Here is a 25,536-nt window from a genome sequence, read left to right on the forward strand (position 1 = left end):
GAAAGTATTTAATTGGGGGCTTATTAAATACAGATTCGGAGTTAGTCCATGACCATTGTGGTGGGGGGGGTGGCAGGAAGGCAGGCGTAGTGCTGGAGCAGTAGCTGATAGCTTCCATCCTGATCTGCAGTCAGGAGACAGACAGACAAGTGAGACTGTGCCTGGTGTGGGCTTTTGAAACCTCAATCCCAGCACCCCTACACCTTCTCCACAGGGCCACAATTCCTTATCTTTCCTAAACAATCCATCAACTGGGAGCCAGATATTCAAATATATTCATGTATGTGGGCAATTCCCATTCCCATTTTACAAAATTTTCTTTTTGTTTTTTAAGACAAGGTTTCTGTGTGTAGCCCTGTCTGTCCTGGAACTTGCTCTGTAAACCAGACTGGCCTAGAACTTGGAGAGCCACCTGCTTCTGCCTCCTGAGTGCTGGGATTAAAGGCATGTGCCACCACGCCTGACTTCACCACGTACATTTAAGAATACTATTCAGTGATAATTTTTGGGGACTTAACTTAGTAGAATCGTTAAAGAACCCATCCTGAACCTTAGCTCAGGAAGCGACAAATTTGCTTGTTTTTTTTTAAACTTATTTTTTCTAAACATTTTTTCATAAATGGATCTTCCCATTCCTCCTCCCTCCCCCATTTAGTTCTGTTTGTCAGAGTCTCACTGTGTGGCAGCCCAGGCTGGGAGCTCACTGTCAATCAGACTAGTTTCAAACTGCTAGAGATCCATCTCCTTCTGCCTCCCAAATGCTGAGATTAAAGGTGTTATACATGCCGTTGTCACTTCTGAGTTTCTGAATTGGCATAATGTTTTTTTGAGCTCCATCTATGATGTAGCATGAAATGATAAATTATTCATTTTTACTGACACCTTTTTAAAAAATCATAATTAGCCAACCTATAACATTGTCGCAGTAGCAGAGCACAAATCGTTTTGAGCACGTGGGTAACATTCTTTAAAATAGATCACGTGATAGGCCACAAACAAACAGTTCTCTCCCTTTTTAAATTTTTTTTTAAATGACATTTTAATTTACTTTTATTCGTATAGGTGGAGGTCAGGAGACAGCTCTTACGAGTCTCCTTCCATCATGTGGGTCACAGGGACGGAGCTCAGGTCTCAGGCTCAGAGACAGGTATCTCTGCCCACTGAGCCATTTTGCCAACCACACACAAATAATTCTTAGTAAATTTAAAGAATTAAAACATATAAAGTATATTCTTTGGCCACAATGCTATTAAATCAGAAATCAACAATAGAAGGAAATTTGGCACATCTGAAAATATTTCTCAGCAGCTAACTAATTAATTCCACATTTCTAAAAATCCTTGGGACAAACAAGAATGATAAGAAAGATCAGATGTATTTCCATCTGAGTCAAATAAAAATACTGTATACCAAGTGTGTGAGATGAAGCAGAAGCAGGACTTAAAGGGGAGCTCGTATGTTCTAATGACTTAGAACACAAAGATCATTTTGTAATCTAAAACTTTCTTACATGAATCAAACATTTTACCACAAACAAATCCCAGACCCAGGAAGCCTCAATATTGAACATTACCAAATATATCGAATATATCACACTGTATATATAATAAACTAATTCAAAACTAAAACTGAGAATATCATAGATTATTCTCTAGACCATATAAAACACTGACCTACTGAGTCGGTTCCCTCCCCACCATGTGTATTTCAAGAATCAGATGAGGTTGTAAGGCCCAACAGCGAGCACCTTATTCACTGAACCATTGTAAATGGCTTGACAGAACAATTTGATAAAATCTGATACTCAATCTAATACTCATTTCTGGCAAAGTCATCTGTGTAATCCCCTAAGGGGACAGATACTTAATCTAAAAGCCTGGATGGGATGTCTTCCTCCCGAGGTTGGGAATGAGACAAAAATTTCTCTCTTCTCTGCTCAGATTCAGCATAACCATGAAGGTGCTGGACATTATAGAGAAGCAAGAAAATGAGTTAAAAGACAGATCAGTTTTTACTACTAACTCTCTTATTTTCCCCCTTAATTATATTTATACTTCTTTTCTTACTCTTTTTCTGTCCTTTTTAGTTCTCCTTTATTCTAACATTATAGATTTAAAGCAATATTTTTTCTCTTCTTTCCTTAAAATGTCTCTTACTGCTTTTCTTTTTTTGTTGTTGTTTTGCTATTTATTTATTTATTTATTTATTTAGAGACAAAGTTTCTCTGTGTAACAGCCCTGACTGTCCTGAACCCAGGCTGGCCTCTAAGTCACAGAGATCTACCTACCTCTGCCTCCTGGGATCCAAGGCGTGCGCCACCAGACCTGGCTGCTTTTCTTTCATTCTCTCTTTTTTTAATAATTTCATGTTTTAACCTATTTATGGTTTTGAGATTACAACATAATTGCAACATTTCTCCCTTCCTTTTCTTCTTTCCAAACCCTGCGTTATACCCCTCCTTGTTCTCTTTCAAATTCATGGTCTCTTTTCTCCTTAAGTGTTAGTACATGCATACATGATATACCTATCTGCTCCTAAACATAGCCTGCACAGTCTGTACGGTGTTACTTGCATGTGTGTTGTCAGGGCTGACCATTTGGCGGGTGATAACCCATTGCTGCTCTCTTCCCTGGGGAAGACCATTTCTCCCGCTCTCAGCGCTCCTCAGTTGACCGTAGTTCTTCATGCAGGCTTCAGGACACTTCGGCGTGTCCATGGCTGTCATCCTTATTCAGCTCCTGTTTGGGGGCCGTGGTGAGGTTTTGGGGGTGTAGCTCTGACATGACTAGCAGGCATCATCTCACAGCAAATTTCCTTTTCTTGCTTCTCATTACAATGTTTTCAGTAACACGATCATAGTTTACTTTATCCTACAGTATATAAAATATACTTTCAAAGATAGTACCTTGTTCTAGTTTCTTTTCCTTTTGTAGTAAGACACTCTGACTTAGAGATACTTTTAGGAGGAAAGCTCATTTTATATGTGTGGTAATTAGCAGCAATTAGGTATGCTTCTTTTTTAACAAAAACTAGAATTTATTTTCCTTTAGACCCAGGTTTTTTTTCAGTTTAATTTTAGTTATTATTGTTGTTTGTTGTGGGGGTGGGACACTGTGTCACAGTGCGTGTGTGGCATTCAGAAGGCAGTCTTTTGAGTCTGTTACCTCCTTCCACCATGGACTATGGGATCCTTTATTATTTTGTAATTAGTAATCACTGGAGTATGTAAAATACTTGTTCAAAACATGTCACTTTATCTCTTTTTCTTAGGAGTCCACATGCCACACAATTAAACCTTCTGCAAAGTGTGTATACAATGTTCCGGAAGGATGAGCTGCCTTCCAATGTCACTCGCCAAGCATTTGTAGATCGCTCTCTCCTCACCGTATTGTGGCACTGTGACTTGGACACACTGAAAGAGTTCTTTAGCAGAATTGTGGTGGATGCCATTGATGTGTTGAAGTCCAGATTTACAAAGGTATAGCATGCACAGTAGTAAAGAGATTGGATCCACATGGATCCACACTACTTTCCTATAACAACTGACTGGCCCCACAGTGACTTGGAATAACAAAGGTATACTGTCTGTCTGCATGCATGTGTTCAGTTACACCAGGCCAAGGTTATGTTTGCAGGCCATGCTCTCTCTTCTCAGGTGCTTTCATAGAAAAGGCTTTCCTTGTCTTTTCATGCCTCCCATGGCTCTGTCTCTGCCTCCCTCATCATGCTGCCCTTTCTTGTCTAACCTCTGTCTACCTCACTTGCATGTAACTTGATATCCCGCCTAGTAAATCCAATCCAACCACTCTTCTCAGTGTCTTCAATTTCATAATGACTGTAGAACCCCCTTTTGTCATACGAAAAGCATTAGCTGGATAGTTTTAATAAAGTAACAGTGAGGATATTATTCAGCCCTTCTCTGATTCCTGTTGGTAAATACAGATCAACAAATGGCTAATAAATAAATAAAACATCAAAATATGTAAAAATGTATATGTTGTGTTTTGCATTTTCACCTGCTGTTCCTATGGCTTCAATAAGACTTGACAAACATTGTATATTTTGGACTTATGTGTACATTTTGTATTACTTCCTGTTTTACCCCGTGTGACATAGCAGTATGGTTTCCACACTGGAAACCCTGGACAAACAGATCACTCTCTTATTGAAGTGATTTAGCTGTTTGTTAAGATTATTTTCTACCTGAATGCATTAAGAGTTAAATTTGATGTTTGAACATGTTGTTTTATGTTTGATAAGACCAAAGACATCACATCTTTTCAGGTAAATGAATTTACCTTTGACACTCAAATCACCAAGAAGATGTGCTATTACAAGATACTAGCCGTGATGTATTCTCGTCTTTCAAAAGATGATGTTCACTCTAAAGAATCTAAAATTAATCAAGCTTTCCATGGTTCCTGCGTTGCAGAAGGAAATGAACTTACAAAGATACTTCTTAAGTAAGCTTACTTCATTTGTGGTTGTGTTTAATTTGTTGATATTTAGGGTAATTACACATTTTTGTTTTTACTTTTACAGATTTTTTTTTTGGTTTTGTTTTTGTTTTTTGATCTGTGTATGTATGTGTACCAATGTGTGTGCCTGGTAACTGGAGGTCAAAAGAAGGCATCAGATTCCCTAGAAGTGTAGTTACAGATGGTTGTGAGCTCCATATGGGTTCTGGGAACTGAACCTCTTACCTCTGCAAGAGCAAAGAGTGTTCATAACTGCTGAGCTATCTCTTTAGTTCTTGGGGTACATGTATTTTAAATGCATTGATATAATGTAATTTAAATGTCTTAGTAAAATGTAAAGTGCTTTGTTTTCTTCTACACAAAGTACTTGTATGAACTTAATTGTGTTGTTGGGCAGTAGGCACTTATCTTTTGTTAAATGTGTTTGTGTCTGTGAGACTGTATGCCATGCTTGTATGGGCACCTTTCAAGGCCTGAAGGTGTCTGATTCCCCAGAAATGGAATTACAAGCAGTTGCGAGCCTTTTGACATATAGTGGGAGCTGAGCTCAGGTCATCTGGGAGTGCTCTTGTCAGCTGCATATTTATCTTTTTATAAATAATGAAACTCTTGGCTGGAGCTCTGTGGTAGTACTTGCCTCACAAGTTAAGGGCTCAGATTTAAACCTATCTTTCACATTTTCCCTACTACTTCTCTTGAATGGATTAGTATATTAATGCATTTCAATAGCATGGAGTACAGTAAGAAATTATATTTTTTCTATCATATAAAACTCTGTAAAGCATAAACTAGTGAAATATATTTTCTCTACAAATTGGCTTCTAATGAAGTCCTCCCAGATTGGACAGACTTTACCGTGCCTCATTTTGCATCTCAGTCGTGCATTCTGCTTTCTCACCCTAGACCACACCTTATCTTCTCAGTGGATGATATCACCATCTATCCATTTGTATTAGCAGGAAACATAGGAGCTGCATTCATTTCTTCATTTGACTGTCCCTAACCTCCATTAATACCCAGTTGGTAACCAAATGTAATCAGTTTGTTCCTTTACTGTTTCTCAAAATAATGCACTTATATCTTTTCCCTTTGGTGTGTCTTGCCCTAACTTTTGGACTGCTTTCTAAGGTGTTGCAGTTGTCTCATTCTGAATTATTTCTCTGCTAGGCTTGTCTTTCTTTGCTGTTGCCTCGACTTAAGAATCATAATCAACTGGAATGCAAGTCCAGTCTATTGTCTTCAGCAGCAGGGCTGATCCAAGGTGTGGATATTGCTGAGTCTGTGGGTCATGTAGTCTGCAGCAGGTCTCATACCATACTGTGAACAAGCTGTAAATTATGACTAAATATATGTGCATAGTTGTTTCAAGAAAACCTTTGAAAAGCAGGGGCTATCTGAGTGGTTTATTGAACCCACCCTGCAGGATGAAATACACACTTCTTAGTATGGTAGGTAAACTCTGCTGAGAACACCTTCTTCCTTTCCCTCCCTTTGCAAACATTCATTGCATCTACATTCTCGTGATATGCCACACAACTTTTCTAAGTGCCCCTCCTCTCTGCTAATAATATCTATGTACATTTATGCTTTAGCTAGCTTACATTTCAAAGTTCAGCTTTAGTCATGCACAGTGGCATGCATGTGGAGAGCCATAGTACTTTTTGAGACTCTTCTATAAAGAGGGGAACTCTTGGGCACAGGAATTAAAGGCCCCATTCAACAACACTTTGAGACCCTGTCTCTTAACAATCTCCATACCTCCACCAATTAAAAAGCAAACAAAAACCAAATAAGATCCTTAGCTCAAGTATTTTTCCCTTAAGTCTTTTGTTTGCACCTTAGATTCTTGGTCCATATTCTTGCTTCCTCATCCTGAGTTTGCTTGCTGTTGCACTTAACACTATGTTATCAAATGTGTGCACATGTCCTGTGTTATGAGATGGTAATGTGCTTGCTTGTATATTTCTAAGACCTAGTACTGTGCTGGGAGAATCATGACAGCTGAGATTAGCTGAATTGAATTAGGTTTTATTGTCTAACAACTATTGATTCAAACATCGACGTCCATATTAAGTAAGTTGATGTTCAGCCTGTATCTTGTCTTCAGGACATGCCATGATGCCTTTACAGAGAACATGGCAGGAGAGAGCCAGTTGCTGGAGAAGAGAAGACTTTATCACTGTGCTGCATACAATTGTGCCATTTCTGTAATATGCTGTGTCTTCAATGAATTGAAATTTTACCAAGGTTTTCTGTTTAGTGAAAAACCAGAAAAGGTGAGTGTTCCCAGGGACGTTCCCTATGGCTGACTGACATTGTAGGATTTCAACAGTTAAAATTTTACCAATTAAATTTATATCATATTTCCAATTCTCCTATAATGTTACATATTAGGGGCTTACCTGTGAAGTGCTTCTGATCTTGGGGGTGTGTAATTGGAGATGGAAATGAGTATCTTTGAGACAGCTTCTCATGTGTCCCAGGTTTGCTTCAAATTCACTGTGTAGCTAGTGACCTTAGACTTCTCATTCTCCTACCTTAGCCTTCCAAGAGGTTCCAGGTACCTACCACTCTATGCTGCTGAGGCTAGAGCCCAGAGTCTTGTAGATGTAGGCAGACGCTACCAATTCTCCACACCCCCAGTCTACTGTGATTTATTGACTAGAATTAGTCCTTTCTTACTCATGAAGTCAGATATTTTCATATAGGTTTTTCTTCTTATAGAACTTGTATATTTTTGAAAATTTGATAGACCTGAAGCGTTGCTATGCATTTCCTATAGAAGTTGAGGTAAGTAAAATTTTCAATTTTGTTTCTAAGTTTAAAATATTACCAAATGTTGTAGGAAAAAGCAGGTTTTATTTTGAACATGTTAAGTATTCATTTACTCTCAACTTCAAAATCAGGTAGTTTTGTGTTCTTATAAACCGGCAACTGTAAAGTCTAGCAATTCGAAGTGTCCTTTCACATGACGGTACTGGCGTTCATCAGCGTTTACTTGTTCCTTCTCTTGATTGTGAAGGAAAGTATCAATAAAAAGAATTTGATTTCTGAGTAATTTTCTCCGAAAAAAGAATTAAGACTCATTTATCCTGATGAGTCTGGCGCTGATTGGGTAACCTGGACAATGGGGAAGTCAGAGGAAGAGCTGGAAGATTTGCTGCAGAAGGTGGGATTCATTGGTTATCTGGGCTCTGCTTGCAGCCTCGGCCGTGGGTGAGAAGATGACAGCAGCTGCTTTACATCACATTGCCAGTGAGAAAGTGGGCAGAACACTAGAATTATATCCATGGGTTGTCCTTTTCCCTCACAACCGCTGACCTGACCATCTCAGAGTGTCTCATCCATGCTCCCAATGGGCTCGTTTGAAATAAGAATAGGAATGAAAATAGAATGCTTCCCCTGGGCATGCATTGAAAGAATGAAAACAAAAATAACAAATTGCCCAGGCTTATCTAAACATGAACACTTGGTGTACAGCTGAGGAAGTTTAAATTCCAAGGTCACATGAGAACTATCAATCATACAGGCTTGTAAAAGCCCCAAGCAGAGACTCATACCCCAGCTAAGTGTTTCCGTTAGGTTTGGGAATGTCTATGGGAAAGGCTGGACTTGAAAACATATACACAGTTCTTTTTATGAATGGTTTTGAATACTTTTAAATTTCACAAAAAATGTCTTTTTTAGTTAGTAATGGGAGGAGGGTCTAGAATATTACTAAAACAAAAAAGATGTGACCATGAATCTAAGACATTTTAAATGGTGTATTTGTTTTCCCCAATAGGTTCCTATGGAAAGAAAGAAAAAGTACATTGAAATTAGGAAAGAGGCCAGGGATGCAGCAAATGGGGCTTCAGGTAGGACACTTTCAGAATGGTTTGTAATGCTTCTAGTAGTTGATACTTGTTTATTAAAATGAAAACAAAAAGAGTGGCCAGCAAGATGACTCAGTGAATAAAAAGTTCTTGCTTCGTAAAACTTATGACCTGAGTTTAAACCCTGGAACCTGTATGAGTCAGCTGGATGCAGTGGTGCACATCTGCCATCCCAGCACTTCTGCAGTGTGATGGCATATCACCCCCATGCTCATAGGCCAACTGGCCTGCAGTACGCAATGCAGCAGCAGAAAGGAGACCTAGCTCTTCAAAGTGGAAGGAGAGATCCTCCTCTCAAAAGCATACTCCCTGGCCTTCACTTATACACCATGGCACACTCTTGCCTACACACACACACCTATCCCACACACAGACACAATATACAAATATATAGTAATAATGATTTATAATTTTTTGTTTTGTTTTATTTTGAGACATGGTCTCAGGATTGTAGTCAAGGCTGCCCTGTAACTCACTATGTAGATCAGGCTGGCCTCAAACTCACAGAAATCCACCCCCTCTACCTTTCAGTTCTGGAACTAAAAGAATATGCCTCCATGCCCAGCAATGCATTATTTTTAATAAAAACTATTTTAATCACTCCAAAACATTAAAATTTAATTTGGTTACTTTTTTCTCATGTGGCAACTAATGTGTTTTGTTATTTGAACATAACTTGCATTTTTATTTTGCTATCAGCTTGTCAAAGAGACTGCCCCCGGTCCCTCTGATTAAACTTTATCTTCTGTCCTTTCACATGCTCCTTGTTTTGATGTGCTTAAATGCTTATTTGTTTTTTATAACTTTTATTATTTTTTATTTGAAAATAAAAATTTGGACCTATTTTCTAAATTCTTGACATATTTTGTATTAGCTATTTTCAGTAGTATTTCTACATCTGTTATCTTTGGTGAGCATATATATTAAAATTTTGATAAGTATTTCTATTAAAATTTGCATCCAGTTTAACTAGATTTGTTTGCCTGTGACAGTAGAGAGTAACTAGTCAATAGTAGAAAAAGCAAAGGAGCTTTTTTGGGGTCCCATTTTCTTATCTGTACAATGGACTGGAAGAGCAGGATTGATGAAAGCCTTAGCTGAAGTATCCTTTAATTTCAATATTATTTGAGTTTTGAGAAACATATTTCTTACTGGTTGCATTTGAGTACAAATATAGTTTTCCTTCTTTTTTTTTTCAGGCAGTCCTCATTATATGTCTTCATTGTCATATTTCACAGAGAGTAGCCTAAGTGAAGAAATGAGTCAATTTGATTTTTCAACCGGAGTTCAGAGCTACTCGTATAGCTTTCAAGATCGTAAACCCCCCACGGGCCATTTTCAGAGACGGGTGATCACATTTCGCATGTTAAGAGTGTTGTTAAAGTTTATAGTGAGGCTACTGTTGTGCCTAGTAATTATTAGGGAAGCAGGCTTTCTGTCAGTCTCAGTTGCCCTGGAATAGTAATGTTGATTTGAAGAACTTCTAAGATGTAGGCCAGGTCCTTTAATTGTTAACTCAGCAATCGGATTTCATCAGTTAGAGGTCAAGACCTCAGAGGAATGACCACAGGGTTAGAGCTGAGGTCAAGACAGCAGGGGTGGTCAAACTGAGGTGTGCCTTGACAAATGGCAATGAGGGCTTGTGTGCTTGGACTGTAGGGAAAACCTGAAGTTCATTCACTCTCTAGTTCTATATTAAAACATCCCAAGTTTATTTTATATTATTACCAAATTATTAGTTTTAGCCAAGTTATATTGTTTTCAGCTATTGCCGCTTAAATGAGCTTCTTGTATCCACTGTCATTTGTCAGTGACATCTGCATTGCTGGGTTCTTTTTCATAGGAACAAGATCCCATGACCCAGGGTGACATCCTGGAGTTAGAGATGGACGAGCTCAACCAACACGAATGCATGGCTACCATGACAGCCCTGATTAAGCACATGCAGAGAAATCTGATTACACCCAGGGGAGAAGAGGTATTTTTCTCCTATTCTTATGTTGTTCTCAGTGTTATCCATTGGTATTACTTCAGGAATTAACTTTCATATTGATTAAACCACACTGCACATTAAAGAGACAGATTCTAGGATGTTCTTTGACTCCACTTTTCAGAGTAAGTGTGTGTTTTACTTCAGGATTCGAAACCAAAAGATCTTCCTCCTTGGATGAAATTTCTTCATGACAAACTAGAGAATACGTCAGTCCCATTAAATATCCGTCTCTTCTTAGCCAAGCTTATTATTAATACAGAGGAGGTATGTAATTTTATTTTTTAAATTTAACAGTTCGGGGCAGTTTTGAGCATCTACTTTGAAAACACCACAACGACGGAGTGTTAAAGAAATAGAACGTTGGAATTGTTGCTCTTGCAGTAAATCAACCAAACACATTTATACAGTTCTTCAGAATGCTTTGGTCAAATGTGTTAATTAGTATCAGGAATTAGATGTGAAGTTTCTATACGGCATGTTTGGCACCTTTCTAAGACTGCAAGCCTTCTTTGTTTACTGTAGCAGATAGATGGGTAAGAATATTCCTGTTAACTTATGAAAAATAGCTATCTTTATCTAGGTAATGGGTAAATACATTAGGTTTTCTGCATATAGCATATGCCAGAAAGGTGTACTCCCACCAGTAGAAGTCCTACTGTTCCAGGATACAGTGAGGCTTGTGCAATGGCTCTGCGGGTCAGACATCCAAGATCAAAGGTGGCTCCTCTGATCCTGTACTGGTCTCAGGCATTCTCTGCATGGGGTTGATGTTCTTATATTCTTACTGCCTTCCTAGTGTTTTTGTCTTTAAATTTCCTTTTTATCAGGACTTAGTGTGTCCTCATACAGAAATATAAATATAAAGGGAAGTATAAAGAAATAACCTGTCTCCAAATAAGGTTATTTCTGAAAGCTTCTGTGGAGAACAACAGATTGGGGAGGGGGGGGACACAGTCCATAATATTCAGGACCACAAATGATTTCTAGCTCATGTTCTTCCAAGTGCTGATTTAATAGCTGCCACAGAAGAGCTGGACACTATTGGCTGATTTCTTAGAACTGACAGGACAGTCTGTTACACTGCCACTCTGATTTATAAGGCTAAAAGTGAGGGACTGGGGAGGTTTCTTGGGCACGATCCTGGAGCCTGGTATATGTGTCTGTAGACTTCTTGACCTTTTGGCTAGGATCAAGTGTAGACTGGAAGGAACGCTTAGGGTACTGGTCTCTAAAAAGAGGTAACCCAGACAGTTTTCACCTTACAGAACAAGCTTATATTTACATTCATTTTTAACATTTCAACCTTTAGGTGTTTTATTATAGTTGTTATACTATAATACCGTGATAAAGAATTTCCCATGTGTATAGTTTATAGTAAAACTAGAGACATACACAGAGTATACTAGATAGTTTTGATCTTATGAGCATCTCCTTGGAAAGGAGAAGATGGGAAGACTAGACGATAATTTTGATAATAATCTTTTCCACCAAAGTGACATTCTGCAATATTAAGGTAATAAAATTTAATGTGGTATATGGATATTCTTACTTAGATTCCAGAGATCTTTAAAATGTGTTTCAGAAAAGAGTGATTTAGAACATAGGAAGAAATTAAAATACTTAAGTACTTGTGCCTTCTCGTTTCATAACTTTATTTCTTATATTTTTACACGTGTGTATAAAGTAATTTTCTATAGCTACATATTACTCAGGACAGAGTTGTTGAATTTTAAGTAATGAGGTACATTATAATCTATGTCTGAATATTTAGGTGTCCTTGAGCTGATTCAGTGTAAATCGATCTTACTGAGTTTGGTAAATGGAAGTAACAACTGTTTTAGGTTTCTATGAAGTCATAAATTGTCAGCTGATGGAGAATATATTTGTGTGTTAATACTTTAGTCTTGAGAGCAGTTGTCTATATTTGGCATTTAAATTTTCTCTGTAGGTCTTTCGCCCTTATGCAAAGCACTGGCTCAGCCCCTTGCTACAGCTGGCTGTTTCCCAGAACAACGGAGAAGGAATTCACTACATGGTGGTGGAAATCGTAGCTACTGTTCTGTCTTGGACAGGCTTGGCTACGCCTACAGTAAGTAGCTGTGCTTCTGCTTCTACTAAGTAGTAATGTATCATCCTTTTTCATATCTTAGTGTCTGGATGTTCCTATTTTGTTTACTACACAATAAACTATATCTAGATTTCTTGATATTACATGATAAAACAGTTCATAGCATGAAAAAACTGGGGTATTTAATTAGCTTACGAGCCATCAGAAAGACCATCACGAGCTCAGCCACACTTGAGAAAGTGGAATTGCCAGTCATTGCCATAGCAACAGAAGTGAAAAAGGAAGCAATCGTGCCTTTGATAACTTCCTGTGAAGAAGGGAGCAGAGCACTGGGATAGAAGGCGAGCAGGTTATCAGGTGGCCCAGTGGTGAAAGACCCAGAACAAAGGGCTCTCCGAGGTAGAGACAGTGAGGTATGAAAAGGGCTAAGAGCCAAAGTGCAGTGGGTACTGGTAGAAACCAGCTTTAATGATTCCATTCCTACCTTATATCAGGACTCAGCCGGACCTGGACAGGACAGTTGTTGGGGTCTCAGATGGAGACTGGGAATGAATCTCTGCACAAAGAATTTGAAGAACATGGCCAACCAGGGCCTGAACCCTGATTGTAGCTTCCTCTCTGAGAGCACAGTGTGCACATCAGAGCAGCCAGTTTCTCCCACCTACCTACCCAAGAGGATTGTCTGTAGTCAGCAGTGAAAAACCACGTAGGGTTTAACCAGAAACTAGATTTCTCAATAGAATGCAAGGTCTCTTTTAGAATTGGGTATTTGGGTTACTTCCAAGACCAGGCATGATGGTGCAGGCTTACAGTTCTGCGACTTCCGAGGTACTGGTAGGAGGTTCAGTAGTTCTAGAGCGGCGGCAGCTATATAGTAAGTTTGAAGCGAGTCTGTGCTATGTGGAAACCTGTTTCAAAGCAACAACAGCAAAATGGGGGCAGGGTGAGATATTCTTCCAGAATAGAATATTATTTGTCTTACAGAATTTCAATATGTTTTCAGGGGGTCTCTAAAGATGAAGTGTTAGCAAATCGATTGCTTCATTTTCTAATGAAGCATGTCTTCCATCCCAAAAGAGCTGTGTTTAGACACAACCTTGAAATTATTAAAACCGTTGTTGAATGCTGGAAGGAGTGTCTTTCTATCCCTTACAGGTAAATATTTGCTATTTCTTAGAAAAAGGTCAAAGTGTAGCAAGTTTTGAATGATAACTACAATGAAGTATAATTATATGAATTAACAGGAATATAATTATAAAGGATTATCAAAACCAAAAATAATTTTAGTAATAATTTGAAATAAAGTCCATTTACAAAGTAAATTTTGCTGCTGATAAAACCACATCCCCAAAGTTTGACACCAGAAGCATTTCTGGGTTTTCAGTGGCTCCCCACCCAGCTCTTCAGCCCTCTCCTCACTTTGCCTCCTCACTTGGCAACTGAAGTATTCTGCCCTGCACCACCCCAGCCAGGGATACCTCCCAGTCTTTGCTGGATGACTTATAACCTTCCTAGCCTGAAGTGAACTAAAAATTTTAAAAAGTTACTATTAACTGACAGGGTTGGGACAAATAATTAGAATAGACAAGAACTAACAAGTGGGTATCAACAAGCAGGGCTCTTGGAAGTAGGGAAGGGCCAAGTGTTCCTTGTACTATTTAGCTGAAAATTTGCTTTATCTTCCCGTTTCTCATTCATTATATAACTGTGTTTTCTCCCTTGTACTGTGTTACAGATTAATATTTGAAAATTTTTCACATAAGGACCCTAATTCTAAAGACAATTCTGTAGGAATTCAATTATTGGGCATTGTAATAGCTAATGACTTGCCTCCCTATGACCCAAAGTGTGACATACCGAGTACTAAGTAAGTACCATACTTTCTACTTGATTCTTTCATAAAGTCTCTGGATTTAATTTTCAAATATAGTATTGATACATTTAAGAACCAGACACAAATACTTATACTAAAATTATAAGGTTGGATTTATAAGCCATTTGGGAGGAGAAATATATCTAGAGTGAAGGAGGAATGTAGGTTATAAAAAAAGTGATTAATTGATTAAGCACGATGGCTCAAAGATAGAGAGGTGCTTGCTGCCAAGCTTGGTGGTTTCAGTTTGATCCTGGGATGCACTGATGGAAGAAGAGAACCAAGTCTCCCAAGTTATTCCATGAACTCCACACATAAACTGTGTAATAAATAAGTGTAATAGAAAATCTTTAATTAGTGTAATTTTCTGTATACAGCTTTAAACAGAAGTTGTTAAGTACTTTCTTTTTCTTCCTTTTTTTCCTTTTGTGCATGTGTGCAGGATGCCTGCGTGTGTGTGAGGGCTCCTACCCATGAATGTTGGCTTTCTTTATTACTTTCTGCTTTAATCCCTTTCATCTGTGTTGGATGGCTAGCCAGCTCCTGGGATATGCTTGTGGGGGTGCTCAGGTCCCCATGTTTATACAATAAATTGTCTTACCCAGTAATCTATCTGCCCTGCCCTCTTCTTTTTGAAACTGGCATTTTAAACATTGACTCTTGTAAGTACTGTGGGCTCTATAAGAGGATTTGAACTGCTTTGACTTTGAAGGGGGACTCCCATACTGATTGGCTCTAGCCTCAATTTGTCCTGTCCTGATGGCAATCACATATTCAAGTAGGATGGACATGATGTGTGGAGGAAAGAAGCTATAGTGATATAGTTAGAACACGACAAAAGGTACTGGCCATTTTTTTTTTCAAAGTCAGGGTCTTACCTTATAGCTCTGCATATCCTGGAACTTGGTCTGCAGTCCAGGCTGTCCTCAAACTCAGAGAGCCACCTGCCTCTGCCTCCCAAGTTCTGGAATTAAAGGTGTATACCATCATGCTGGCTTCTTGCCCTGCTCTTTAAAATTTTTGAAGCTGATGTCTGTTTGATGCTCTGTAGGTTCAGCCCTGCACCCTGGATCTCTCACCTCTATGGGGAGACAGGGCAATTTCAGTTCTGGTTGGTTCCTATTGGTTGTTCATATATTGCTGCTGTTGCTATAGACAGTGTGTGTTCAGAGCGAAGGCAGCCAGTAGCTCAGCATAGACTAAAAAACACTTGTCTTCAAATGTGAGCTTTTTGAGCCCCGTTTTTATCACCAGGCGTCACCACAGAGTCTGTAAAGACCAAGAGCTGATGTGTCACTACCTGCACAGAGCATCAGCCTTCTCTTTTTCACCACTGTGCTGTCGGTAGGCGTCCTTGACAGGGATCCTAGTCTTAGATACCCCCTCTTTATCTCCTATAGTTTTCTCTGGTGTCTAGCAGAGGGCTATCATCACATAGCTGACCTGAGATTGACAGTAGATTTTCATGGTTATGATGACAGAGCCCGTCAATCTACATTCGTGCACATTTAAATCTATATTCAAGCAATTTGCATTACATTTTATATTTATATTTTCTCAATTTGCCTACTGATGTAACAGGACGAGGATTGTTTCATTTTTGTGTCAAACATTCTAATGGATTGTTTTTATGCTTGTTTTCTGTGTTTATTGTAGATATTTTGAAGCTTTGGTCAATAACATGTCCTTTGTGAAGTATAAAGAGGTTTATGCAGCTGCAGCAGAGGTTCTAGGACTAACTCTTCAGCATGTTACTGAGAGGAAACACGTGAGTGCTACAGTGTGTTTCTGATTTTGACTACCCCGTGTCCTCCTTGAGGCCATAGCACTTGTGGTGGGCTGCTGTGTAGGGATTGAGGCGTGCCTGAGTGCATGAAACTCTGCCCTCCCCACCAGCCCGAAGCCAGCAAGCAGTGGTGAGTCTCGCTGCTGTGTTCAGGTTGGCTAACTAGGCAGCCGCTACCCCCCAGGTTGTCCTCTTGGCTCACTTCTCTTCTTCCTGCTTGACATTTCCTTAGCTCCTTTTCTCTGTTCTGGTGGTCTCTTTGGGGTATAGCCCTGAGCACCTCATCTAGCCTCATGGCTTTGGAAACAGTCTTTCTCCTAAATTTGTATCTCCACTCCAGTTTCTTCTCCTGAAGGGAAAAATAGGGTGGAGGTGCTATGGGTGCTGCCAGGATGGGTGAGGACAGACTTCATGATGCCAACAGCCTGGAGTAGTCAGGAAGGGACCAAACAACAAATTGGACCCTTGCCTATTTCCCTGACTGTAAAATTATTTGAATTTAAATTAAATTTATTTCAAGAAAACAATCCCTGAGGAAAATGGAGCTTTGTATTCTTATTTTGAACATCCCATACACCCTCTTTTCATTCTTTATTTAACTTTTATTACCTTACTCTTTAACAAGTTCACATATGTGTGCCTTGTATACTTACAACTCTTACTACCTTGTCTCCAGCTTCCCACAGATATTGCCCCATGTTCTTGTCTAGTAATCTTGTTTGTGACTCACTAACAGCACTATTTGTACGAGCTATCTGCTGGGCTTAGTAGAAGATACACAACTAATGACAATGATTCTCCATTCCCAAAATCTTATCAGTAGTTCAGTAGTAAAGTTCAGAGGTAAAGTGTGGGGCCCTGAGCCCTTCCTTGACTGTTGTTAATAGGGCTAGTCTTAGCCCAGTGCAGGTAAGTATCGTTTATCTGAGGTACTGATTGCAGTAGTTATGAGTCTAGGGAATGGCGTTTCCTAGCCTCTCGCCCTATCTTCCAGCTTACATACTTCCTACAGCCCTTTCCTACTGTTTCCTGAGCCTTGGAAAGGACTGGTGCAAGTGACTTGTTGAGGACTGGGTCTACATCCATTGCTTATTTCCTGCACATTGGGAAGCCATGTCTCAATATTCACCACTGTCCATTGTAAAATAAGAAAGTGTTAAACATGATTCTGATGTCCCTGAATTTAGGCTTGAATATGTGATGTTTTCTTTACCACATATTAGCAGGTCACCGTGGAGTCTGAGCTTTATTTTCTCATTACTCAGATTTCTGCCTAATACATACTTTGTCTTGCATTATTTTCTGAACTAAATTTAGTATAAACTTAGTGTAAGAATCTGAAAAATTAGTATAAACTTAGTGTTAGAATTTGAAAAATAAATTGAATCCTAAGTAGAGTGGCTCCTGTTCTCCACCAAGCTCTCAGCACCACTGTGTTATCTCTCACCCGAAGTGTACCTGTCCTGTATTCTCTTTGCCTGCTCTGTCCTGTTCTCTCTTTACTTACTAAACTGACCATTTCATCCTGTCACCAGATTAAATACTTTTAATGAAAAGATACATTTTAGTCCAGGCAGCACTCCATGTTTATCTGTAGTCTCAGCCCGAACATGCACTGTATGTATGGATCTGTTAGCAGTGAAATAATTAAAATAGTCTACATGAGATTTAAAATCATGGGAATTTATGGTTAAGTATTTCCTCTGCACATAACTTTTCAATAGTCTCAGCAGTAAGTTTGTGTTGAAAAACTATCCATTTGGACTTCATGCCTTTAAACAGATGTAAGGATTTTTCCATATTTGTGGGGAGACACAACTGAGATGAGTATTTCATGACTTCCAACAAGTCTTCCTTAAGTAATCGTCCGTACTGAGTATCTGCTTTTGAAGACTTACAAGTTGATTCTATACCCTAGAGGCTCAGCAGGAAACAGTAGGCCACATCTCTGCTCTGGGAAAGCTAGAATTGGGGGCAGAAAACCAACAGTGTACAAATGAATATTTAAAAGTAGTAATGAATGATAAAGAGAGAGTGTGGTACATGCAGGCAGACCATGGAAGGGTCTGTTGAGTGACAGTTACTAGAACTCAATAGGCGTATTTGACCAAGGTACCTATAAAAAATGTGTATTGCGCTGTATTTGATAAACATTAAACTAAAACTACTTGTATCTTCTCAGAAGGCTTACTTTCTGTGTCACAAGGAAGCACAGTGCCCAAGCTGTGGCCTTGCTCACTCACTGCAGTCAAGGTGTGGGAACCCTGTGGCTGTCCGATGGCTAATGCAAACCAGTGGCTCTTCCTTGAACCCAGTTTCCTCACTTGAGTGTGAACCTTGGTGAAGGTCATAATATTGGACATCTTCTTGGGTTGACTTAAATAATTAAAATACATTTAGATTTCAGCGCTTAACATAATGTTCCACTTTGGTGTGTTTGAAAAGAAACTTTATTTTTCAGGTGATAGCAGAGTCAATATATGAACTGGTTGTAAAACAACTAAAGCAGCATCAAAATACTATGGAAGACAAATTTATTGTGTGCTTAAACAAAATAGTGAAGGGCTTCCCTCCTCTTGCTGACAGGTAGGGGCCAACGCAGGAGGTGGACCATATGAGTAGGGGCTGAGGGAGAGTATCAGGGGCCATCTTCTCATGAATCCTCTTACTTACCAGTTTCTTGAATGCTGTGTTCTTTCTGCTGCCAAAATTTCACGGAGTAATGAAGACACTTTGCCTGGAGGTTGTGCTTTGTCGTGCAGAGATGACTACAGGCTTGTACTTACAGTTAAAGAGTAAGGACTTTCTCCAAGTCATGAAACATAGGTAAGGTAACATGAGGCCTCACTGCCCAAAGTACAGCCTGGTCACAAAATATTCAATTGCCCATATATCTCCTTAAACTAGGAACCACTTGTGGGTGGGTGTTTAAGAGAAGCATATTTGTAAAAGAGATGAAAGTATAGGAGTGATATGTGAGCCTACTGTAGTAAAAGAAGCGGCGGGCTCGCCGCTTCCCGCCACCCAGCTCCCGGCTAGCTTTAAACACTGCCTGACCCATTTTTTCTAGCCTCTTCTTGGCTAACTCTCACATCTTAATTAGCCCATTTCTAATAATCTGTATATCACCACGTGACTGTGGCTTACCAGGATGAGTCTAACCTACGTCTGTCTTGGAGAGGAGGGCCATGGCATCTGCCTGACTCTGCTTTCTTTTTCCCAGCATTCTGTTCAGTCTACTCTGCCTAGCTAAGCTGCTGTCCTATCAAAAGGCCAAGGCAGTCTCTTTATTTAACCAATGAAAGCAACACATAGAAAGAAGACCCTCCTACACCAGCCTACCATAGCCCCTCTGTTTCTGGAGCTTTGGGTAGCCACATCCATTCCAGTCCCATCCTTGCATATGTCTTCCACAAGTGAAGAACACTGTTGTAATGTAGTGCCTCAGGCTCACTTAAGATTTGCACATGATGTTCCGTTCTATATCTATTTTGATGGGCAAGAGCCTTCTTATGCTAAAATATTTCACTTCTCTTCCAAGATGCCACAAAATAGAAGGTAATTTTAAAATAAAGCAGTTGGTCCCTTATTTCTGTCCTCTTACATTCGTGACCTGTGTGTATGTAATTTCACAGTGATAAGATACTGGTAAGTGTGTAATGTTCTGATAACAAAGATTAAATGTCCTTATGTTCTGCTCTCTTCCAGTACGTACTCAAAGCTGACTTCCTTAAGGAATATGAGACCCTTAGATAAGAAAAGACACTTGCTTATTTAGGACTTAGGGCACACTTAGATTACTGTTTGATGTACTAGGTAGCACCTGAAATTGCTTTTGAACTAAATCCTTCATATTTTTGGCTTATTTTGTCTGCCACCATTTGTCTCTTTAAATGAACTTTATTTTGAAATAATAATCTTATAGTTGCAAAAAAGTTAAAAGACACCATATAAAATCCCCATATATCCTTTCACCTCTTCTTTTACATGATTATTAAAATTAAGAAATTGACATTACTATCAAATAAACTAGAAGATTTGATAGGCTTTAGCCATGAAGCTATTTGACCCTGGATTGTATGTGTACGTATGTGTGTGTGTGTGTGTGTGTGTGTGTGTGTGTGTGTATGTGTGTTGTTTTGAATTATTGCTTCAAGCTTGCCGTTTATTATTAGTCACTTCATATTTTCGTCTTCCTTGGTTGTATGCACCTGGAACTCACCAGTTTCTTCCTGGTTGGCTATTTTGACAGGAGTGAGGGGTTGTTCCATTGTAAATAGTAGTCTTTTATGATTCCTTTTTTAAATAATTTTTTATTTGTTTTTTGACAATTTTACACATCCATCTACATGTAATGTCTTTTGATAAGAATCATTCCCAGTTCTCCGCTGTCCCCTTCTCAGTGCCGTTAGAACCCTTCTTCCCAACACCTCTCCCTACTCTGACTTTCATACCCCCCCTTTCTCTCTCCAGTCTATTGAGTTTAACTTGTACCTTCATGAATGTAGTGTTATTTACTGGGTCATGGGCAACATACTACTGGCTACACCACTGAAGAAAAATGACTCACCTTCCCCCAGCAACTATAAACTACCAATAGCTTCTCAGCTAGGAGTGGACTGTCATGAGCTCCCATCACATGCCAGTGGTGGAATGTTAAAAGACTCAGTCCTGGGCAGATGCTTCAGTAAGTACATGTGTGCAGTGGCCAGCTTGCGTCCTGAAGACAGCACTTCACAGTATTTTTAGGTTCTTACCATTCTTTCTACTCTTGATCAATGATGCTCCCTGAGACTTCGGGGGCTGGGTGGCTTAAATAGCTATCTTGTTAGGACTGAACAATCAAAAGTTACTTCTCAGTACCTTGTCTATTTGTGACCATTATCCACTTACAAAAAGAAACCTTTCTGGCCAAGGTTGAGAGCATCACTAATCTGTGGGTACAAACATAAGTACTTAGAAGGTGTTGTATTATTTAGCAAAACAACAGTAGTAAGTTGTCCCTAGCCCTGAACTTTTGACAAGGTTATAGTACAGGCTTGAATTCCTTTTTATGGATCAAGTCTCAGACTAATCCAAAAGCCGTTGGTAACCCCCGTAACACTCATTACCATTGTTGTACCAGTAGACACATCTTGTTGCCTTGCATGTGGGTTCTACTACTAGGTAGAACCAGTGATGACTTTTCTTCTTCAGTGGCCTGGATAACATAGCACCTTCCAGATCTGTGGAAGCTAGCCAGCAGGGAGGAAGTTTTCAAGTCAGTTCCAGTATGATTTCTCTATGTCTTGCAATCACAGTGTATGATGCTTCAACAGTAGGGTCTTATCATCTAGTTCTAATGGTCAACTAAGTATAATGGCAACAACCTGCATTATTCTGAGGTTCTCTGGCGCTCTCTTGACCATCAACCCATAGAGAGGTAGCCTATGCCTGACTTGGATTTTTATTTAATGATCTATAGCTTGTGTCAACAGTATTGTCCACCCCTACAAGCTACCTCATTTAAACTCTTTAAAAAGAATCTACTATTTATTTACTTACTTTTTTAAGACAGCGTTTCTCTGTGTAGCCGTAGCTGTCCTGGAACTCACGCTGTAGACCAGGCTGGCCTCAACCTCATAGAGTGCTCTGCCTCTCAAGTGCTAGGATTAAAGGTGTGCACCACCACTGCCTGTTTTAAAATCTACTTTTTTGTTTTGTTTTGTGTTGTTTTGAGACAGGGTTTCTGTGTAGCTTTGGAGCCTATCCTGGGACTAGCTCTTGTAGACCAGGTTGACCTTAAACTTACAGAGATCCTCCTGCCTCTGCCTCCTGAGTGCTGGGATTAAAGGCGTATGCCACCACCACCTGGCAATTAACTTGCAAAGTAATGAGTTTCTATAAGGTTTCTGTATCTCCTTTGTTATGGGTAATATCCCCAAAGTTTCTTCAGCACCATCCTCTCATCCCAATCACCCCTTAAACCTCTCCACCCCTTGTAGTTTTCCTAATTGCTTCTTTCCCTTATCCTTACCCTATGCTTCATCTACTTTGCATGTCACACGTGTTTTTTCTGTCTACTTCCCACTTAGCTCCTCTTCCCCTCTCCCATCTAATGGGTCCTTTCTAGCTTCCTGACTTCTGTAGACACTACAGATTAAACACATAAATCTCCAGTTTTGAAGCTAGGCTCCAATTACTAGAGAACATGCAGCAGTTGTCTCTCTGGGTATGGATTACTGCTTTCACTAGCAGATTTTAAATGTACTGCTCTGAATTATAACAAGTTTTGAAACTTTAGGATAAGAAGAAAATATTGCTTGTCACACTTTTTAAGTATGATAATCAACATTAAATTTATGTGTTATCAAAAATCTTTCTTATAGAGATGATGAAAGACAAAAGGTGTGTTTGGATATAGTTTATAAGATGATGGCAAAATTAAAACCAGTAGAACTTCGAGAACTTCTGAATCCTGTCGTGGAATTTGTTTCCCATCCTTCTCCAACGTGTAGAGAGCAAATGTATAATATTCTTATGTGGATTCATGACAATTACAGGTTAGCCTTCATTCTATTTTATATCACTTTTTAAAAAAAATCTATGTATGATATGTGTGCATGTGTGTGTGCATTACAAACATGTGTGTCTGCACACACAGGAATCAGAGGACAGTCTCAGGTTTTGCTGTACACAGACTCTTGGATCACAGATGTGCACTACTCCCCCAGCTTTGCTAGGGATTTGAGCTCAGTTCCACATGCTTGCACAGCAGATGCTTTACTACCAAACCATCTCCCCCAGGCCTCTGTTCACCAGTTTTGAAGGACTTGTGTGGGTACTTTGATGATTTATATATAAGAAAGCACATTTAGCAATATGACTAGTAGCTGAAACAAGTTTATTTCAATATATTGAATTATCATTTTTGTTTGTGTATTTGTTTTTGGTTTGTTGAGACTGGGTTTCTCTGTGTAGCTTTGAGCCTGTCCTGGAACTCACTCTATAGACCAGGCTGACCTTGAACTCAGAAAGAACTGTCTGCACTGCCTCTGCCTCCTGAGTGCAGGGATTAAAGGCGTGCACCACCACCACCACCACCTCACGAATGATCCTTTTTTTGCTATTCTTTCGTGAATATGTAGGAAATAGAAAGTGAAATTATCCATTGAGTTAGAAATATAGGGGTTGGGGCTGGAGAGATAAGAGGCTTGCTGCTTTTCCAGAATTTAATTCTCATTACCCACGACAGGTAGCTCCCACAACTACCTGTAACTCTAGCGCTAAAATAGCCAATGTCATCGTCTCTCTCTGCAGGCATTGCATGTATGTGCACACACATGAGTGCACACAGAATAAATTGGGTTTTTTTATTTTTGTTTTTGTTTTTGGGGTTTTTTTTTTTTAGTATATGAGTGTTTTGCCCCCTGAGTGCTGGGATTAAAGGCATACGCCACCACCACCTTTTAAGAGACACTTCTCGCAGGCAGTGTCATCCCTCAGGTACCTGCAGAGGTGACAGGACTCAGCGTAAAAGGGTCTGCCTGATTTCACACCTCTCGTAGTTCTACTAAATGCCTTGGGTATCAGTCTCACCCACCTTAGCTTTAATTCAGACTGTGTGATTGGAGCAGAGCAGAATACTGATATTTTGTTATTTTCCCAAACAGAGATCCAGAAAGTCAAATGGATCAAGACTCCCAGGAAATATTTAACCTGGCAAAGGATGTGCTGATTCAAGGACTGGTTGATGAGAACGTTGGACTCCAGTGTGTGCTTCTTCTGAAATAAATTAGATGAGGATTCAGTTATTACTTTATAACCTGGCTTAAAGTGTTTACTCTGATGCCTTCATTCTCTTTGCCTCTTGCATTTTCTAATCCTTAGAAAAATGTGTTTTAAATCACATGAAGAATAAGATTTTGAAATCCTGACAAGTTATTTGAAAATAAAACTTGTGAAAAGATGGTTAGGGCAAAGTGCTTATGCAATGAGTTAGTTAAAGATTTTTAAGTTGAAGCAGACTGTAATGATAACTGTTCTTTTTCTATTTAGCACATCGAGTTAAAAAATCATGGTAATATCCAGGTTAAATGAAGTGTTGGGCACCTTAGCATTAGGAGGGCACCATATGTTTATTCTATGTGGAGATACAAACAACGGTTGTCTCTGAAGTGCCCTAACTCAGTTATGTGAGCATCTTACCAAATGCCAACCACATAACAAGGACAGTTCTTAATGTGATCTGACATACTATGTACTTTTCATTGGCTTCAATTTTAAATGCATTGAACTTTTAACAGTTTATATTTAAATTTCATAAGTAGTTGTCTGTTGAAAAGTCCAACATGTTTTGTTTTGTTTTTCTTTTTGGGCAATACTAAGGATTGAAATGTGAGCCTTACATGTATCAGGCTAGCAGTGTAATAACTGACCCACATTCCCGGTCCTAACTTGATTTTAAGTTTTGAACACACTGTAACAGTAATTTTTGCAGAGAATTGCTTTAACAAAGTAGTAAAGGATTATATGAAATTCACTTTTGATCCTGGGCATCTACACGAGACTTGTATGGTAGGCAAGTGCTCCACCAGTGAGTGAACCACAACTATTACTATTTATTGAAATGATTTTGTGTTCCAAAATTGTTAGTACTATATGCTCATTGCTGTAACTCTCCAAGGGATAGACAGTCATCCAGTTTGTCAAATTTGCAGTTGTTGGGGACATTTGTCCTTCAGAACATCTGACTAGTCATACCCATATTGTGATTGTCTTCCCTTTCATCTGAGAGTTGCATGAATGAAAAGCTGAGAGTTCCTGTGTGACACTGTGGGCACTGCTTCCTTCCTTTTGCTGGTATCTAAGCTTATGTTTCTCTTCACTTTTCAGATTAATTATTCGGAATTTCTGGAGCCACGAAACCAGGTTACCATCCAATACATTGGACCGATTGTTGGCATTAAATTCTTTATATTCTCCTAAAATAGAAGTTCACTTTTTAAGTTTAGCAACAAATTTTCTGCTTGAAATGACCAGGATAAGCCCAGATTATCTAAACCCAATCTTTGAGCATCCTCTGTCAGAGTGTGAATTTCAGGTGAAGTGCTTGTCATGGTGACTATTGCATGTTTCCCTGTTGTTAAAGAATGTCTTCTAATATGGTTAAACTAACATTGGTAATTTTCTTGAAATGTGCACACACCCCTTTCTAAAGTACTAGCATGTGCTTCCTTCCCTGATGTCATACACCCTCTATCCTCTCAGACTCCACTTGGACCTCTCATCTTCCTGTTCTTCCTCCCACCTACCTGGGAGAGATAGGATCGAAGCATCACCTGACCAAATACTAACCAATCATAACCTTGCTTAGCTGTGGCCATAGATCAAGTTCACAACTTCTTGTGGTAGCTTATTAATGGGTATGGCCTGGTGTGTTCCTTAGTACAGATTTAAATACCCCTTATCTGAAATTGTTGGG

The 25,536-nt window shown here is 39.3% G+C and overlaps 1 protein-coding gene across 2 annotated transcripts in view; it reads left to right on the forward strand.

Annotated features, from left to right (window-relative positions):
* The window catches only part of Prkdc (protein kinase, DNA-activated, catalytic subunit), a 165,153-nt gene that overhangs the window by 80,491 nt on the left and 59,126 nt on the right, over positions 1-25,536 (forward strand). For both annotated transcript variants that reach the window (XR_015737081.1, XM_048452450.3), the window contains exons 41-57: positions 3,271-3,478; positions 4,285-4,463; positions 6,586-6,754; positions 7,203-7,268; positions 8,263-8,335; positions 9,553-9,701; positions 10,197-10,331; positions 10,491-10,610; positions 12,295-12,435; positions 13,418-13,569; positions 14,150-14,281; positions 15,944-16,055; positions 18,535-18,659; positions 18,750-18,899; positions 22,442-22,615; positions 23,726-23,824; positions 24,948-25,155. Coding sequence is in view for 1 of the 2 variants with exons in the window: in XM_048452450.3 (XP_048308407.3) it covers positions 3,271-3,478; positions 4,285-4,463; positions 6,586-6,754; positions 7,203-7,268; positions 8,263-8,335; positions 9,553-9,701; positions 10,197-10,331; positions 10,491-10,610; positions 12,295-12,435; positions 13,418-13,569; positions 14,150-14,281; positions 15,944-16,055; positions 18,535-18,659; positions 18,750-18,899; positions 22,442-22,615; positions 23,726-23,824; positions 24,948-25,155 (2,392 nt within the window). In the remaining variant the exon portion in view is untranslated. The remainder of the gene's footprint in view (positions 1-3,270; positions 3,479-4,284; positions 4,464-6,585; positions 6,755-7,202; positions 7,269-8,262; positions 8,336-9,552; positions 9,702-10,196; positions 10,332-10,490; positions 10,611-12,294; positions 12,436-13,417; positions 13,570-14,149; positions 14,282-15,943; positions 16,056-18,534; positions 18,660-18,749; positions 18,900-22,441; positions 22,616-23,725; positions 23,825-24,947; positions 25,156-25,536) is intronic.

Source organism: Myodes glareolus, chromosome 2, assembly GCF_982192425.1.
Source record: "Myodes glareolus chromosome 2, mMyoGla1.1, whole genome shotgun sequence".
NCBI classification, from domain to species: Eukaryota; Metazoa; Chordata; class Mammalia; order Rodentia; family Cricetidae; genus Myodes; species Myodes glareolus.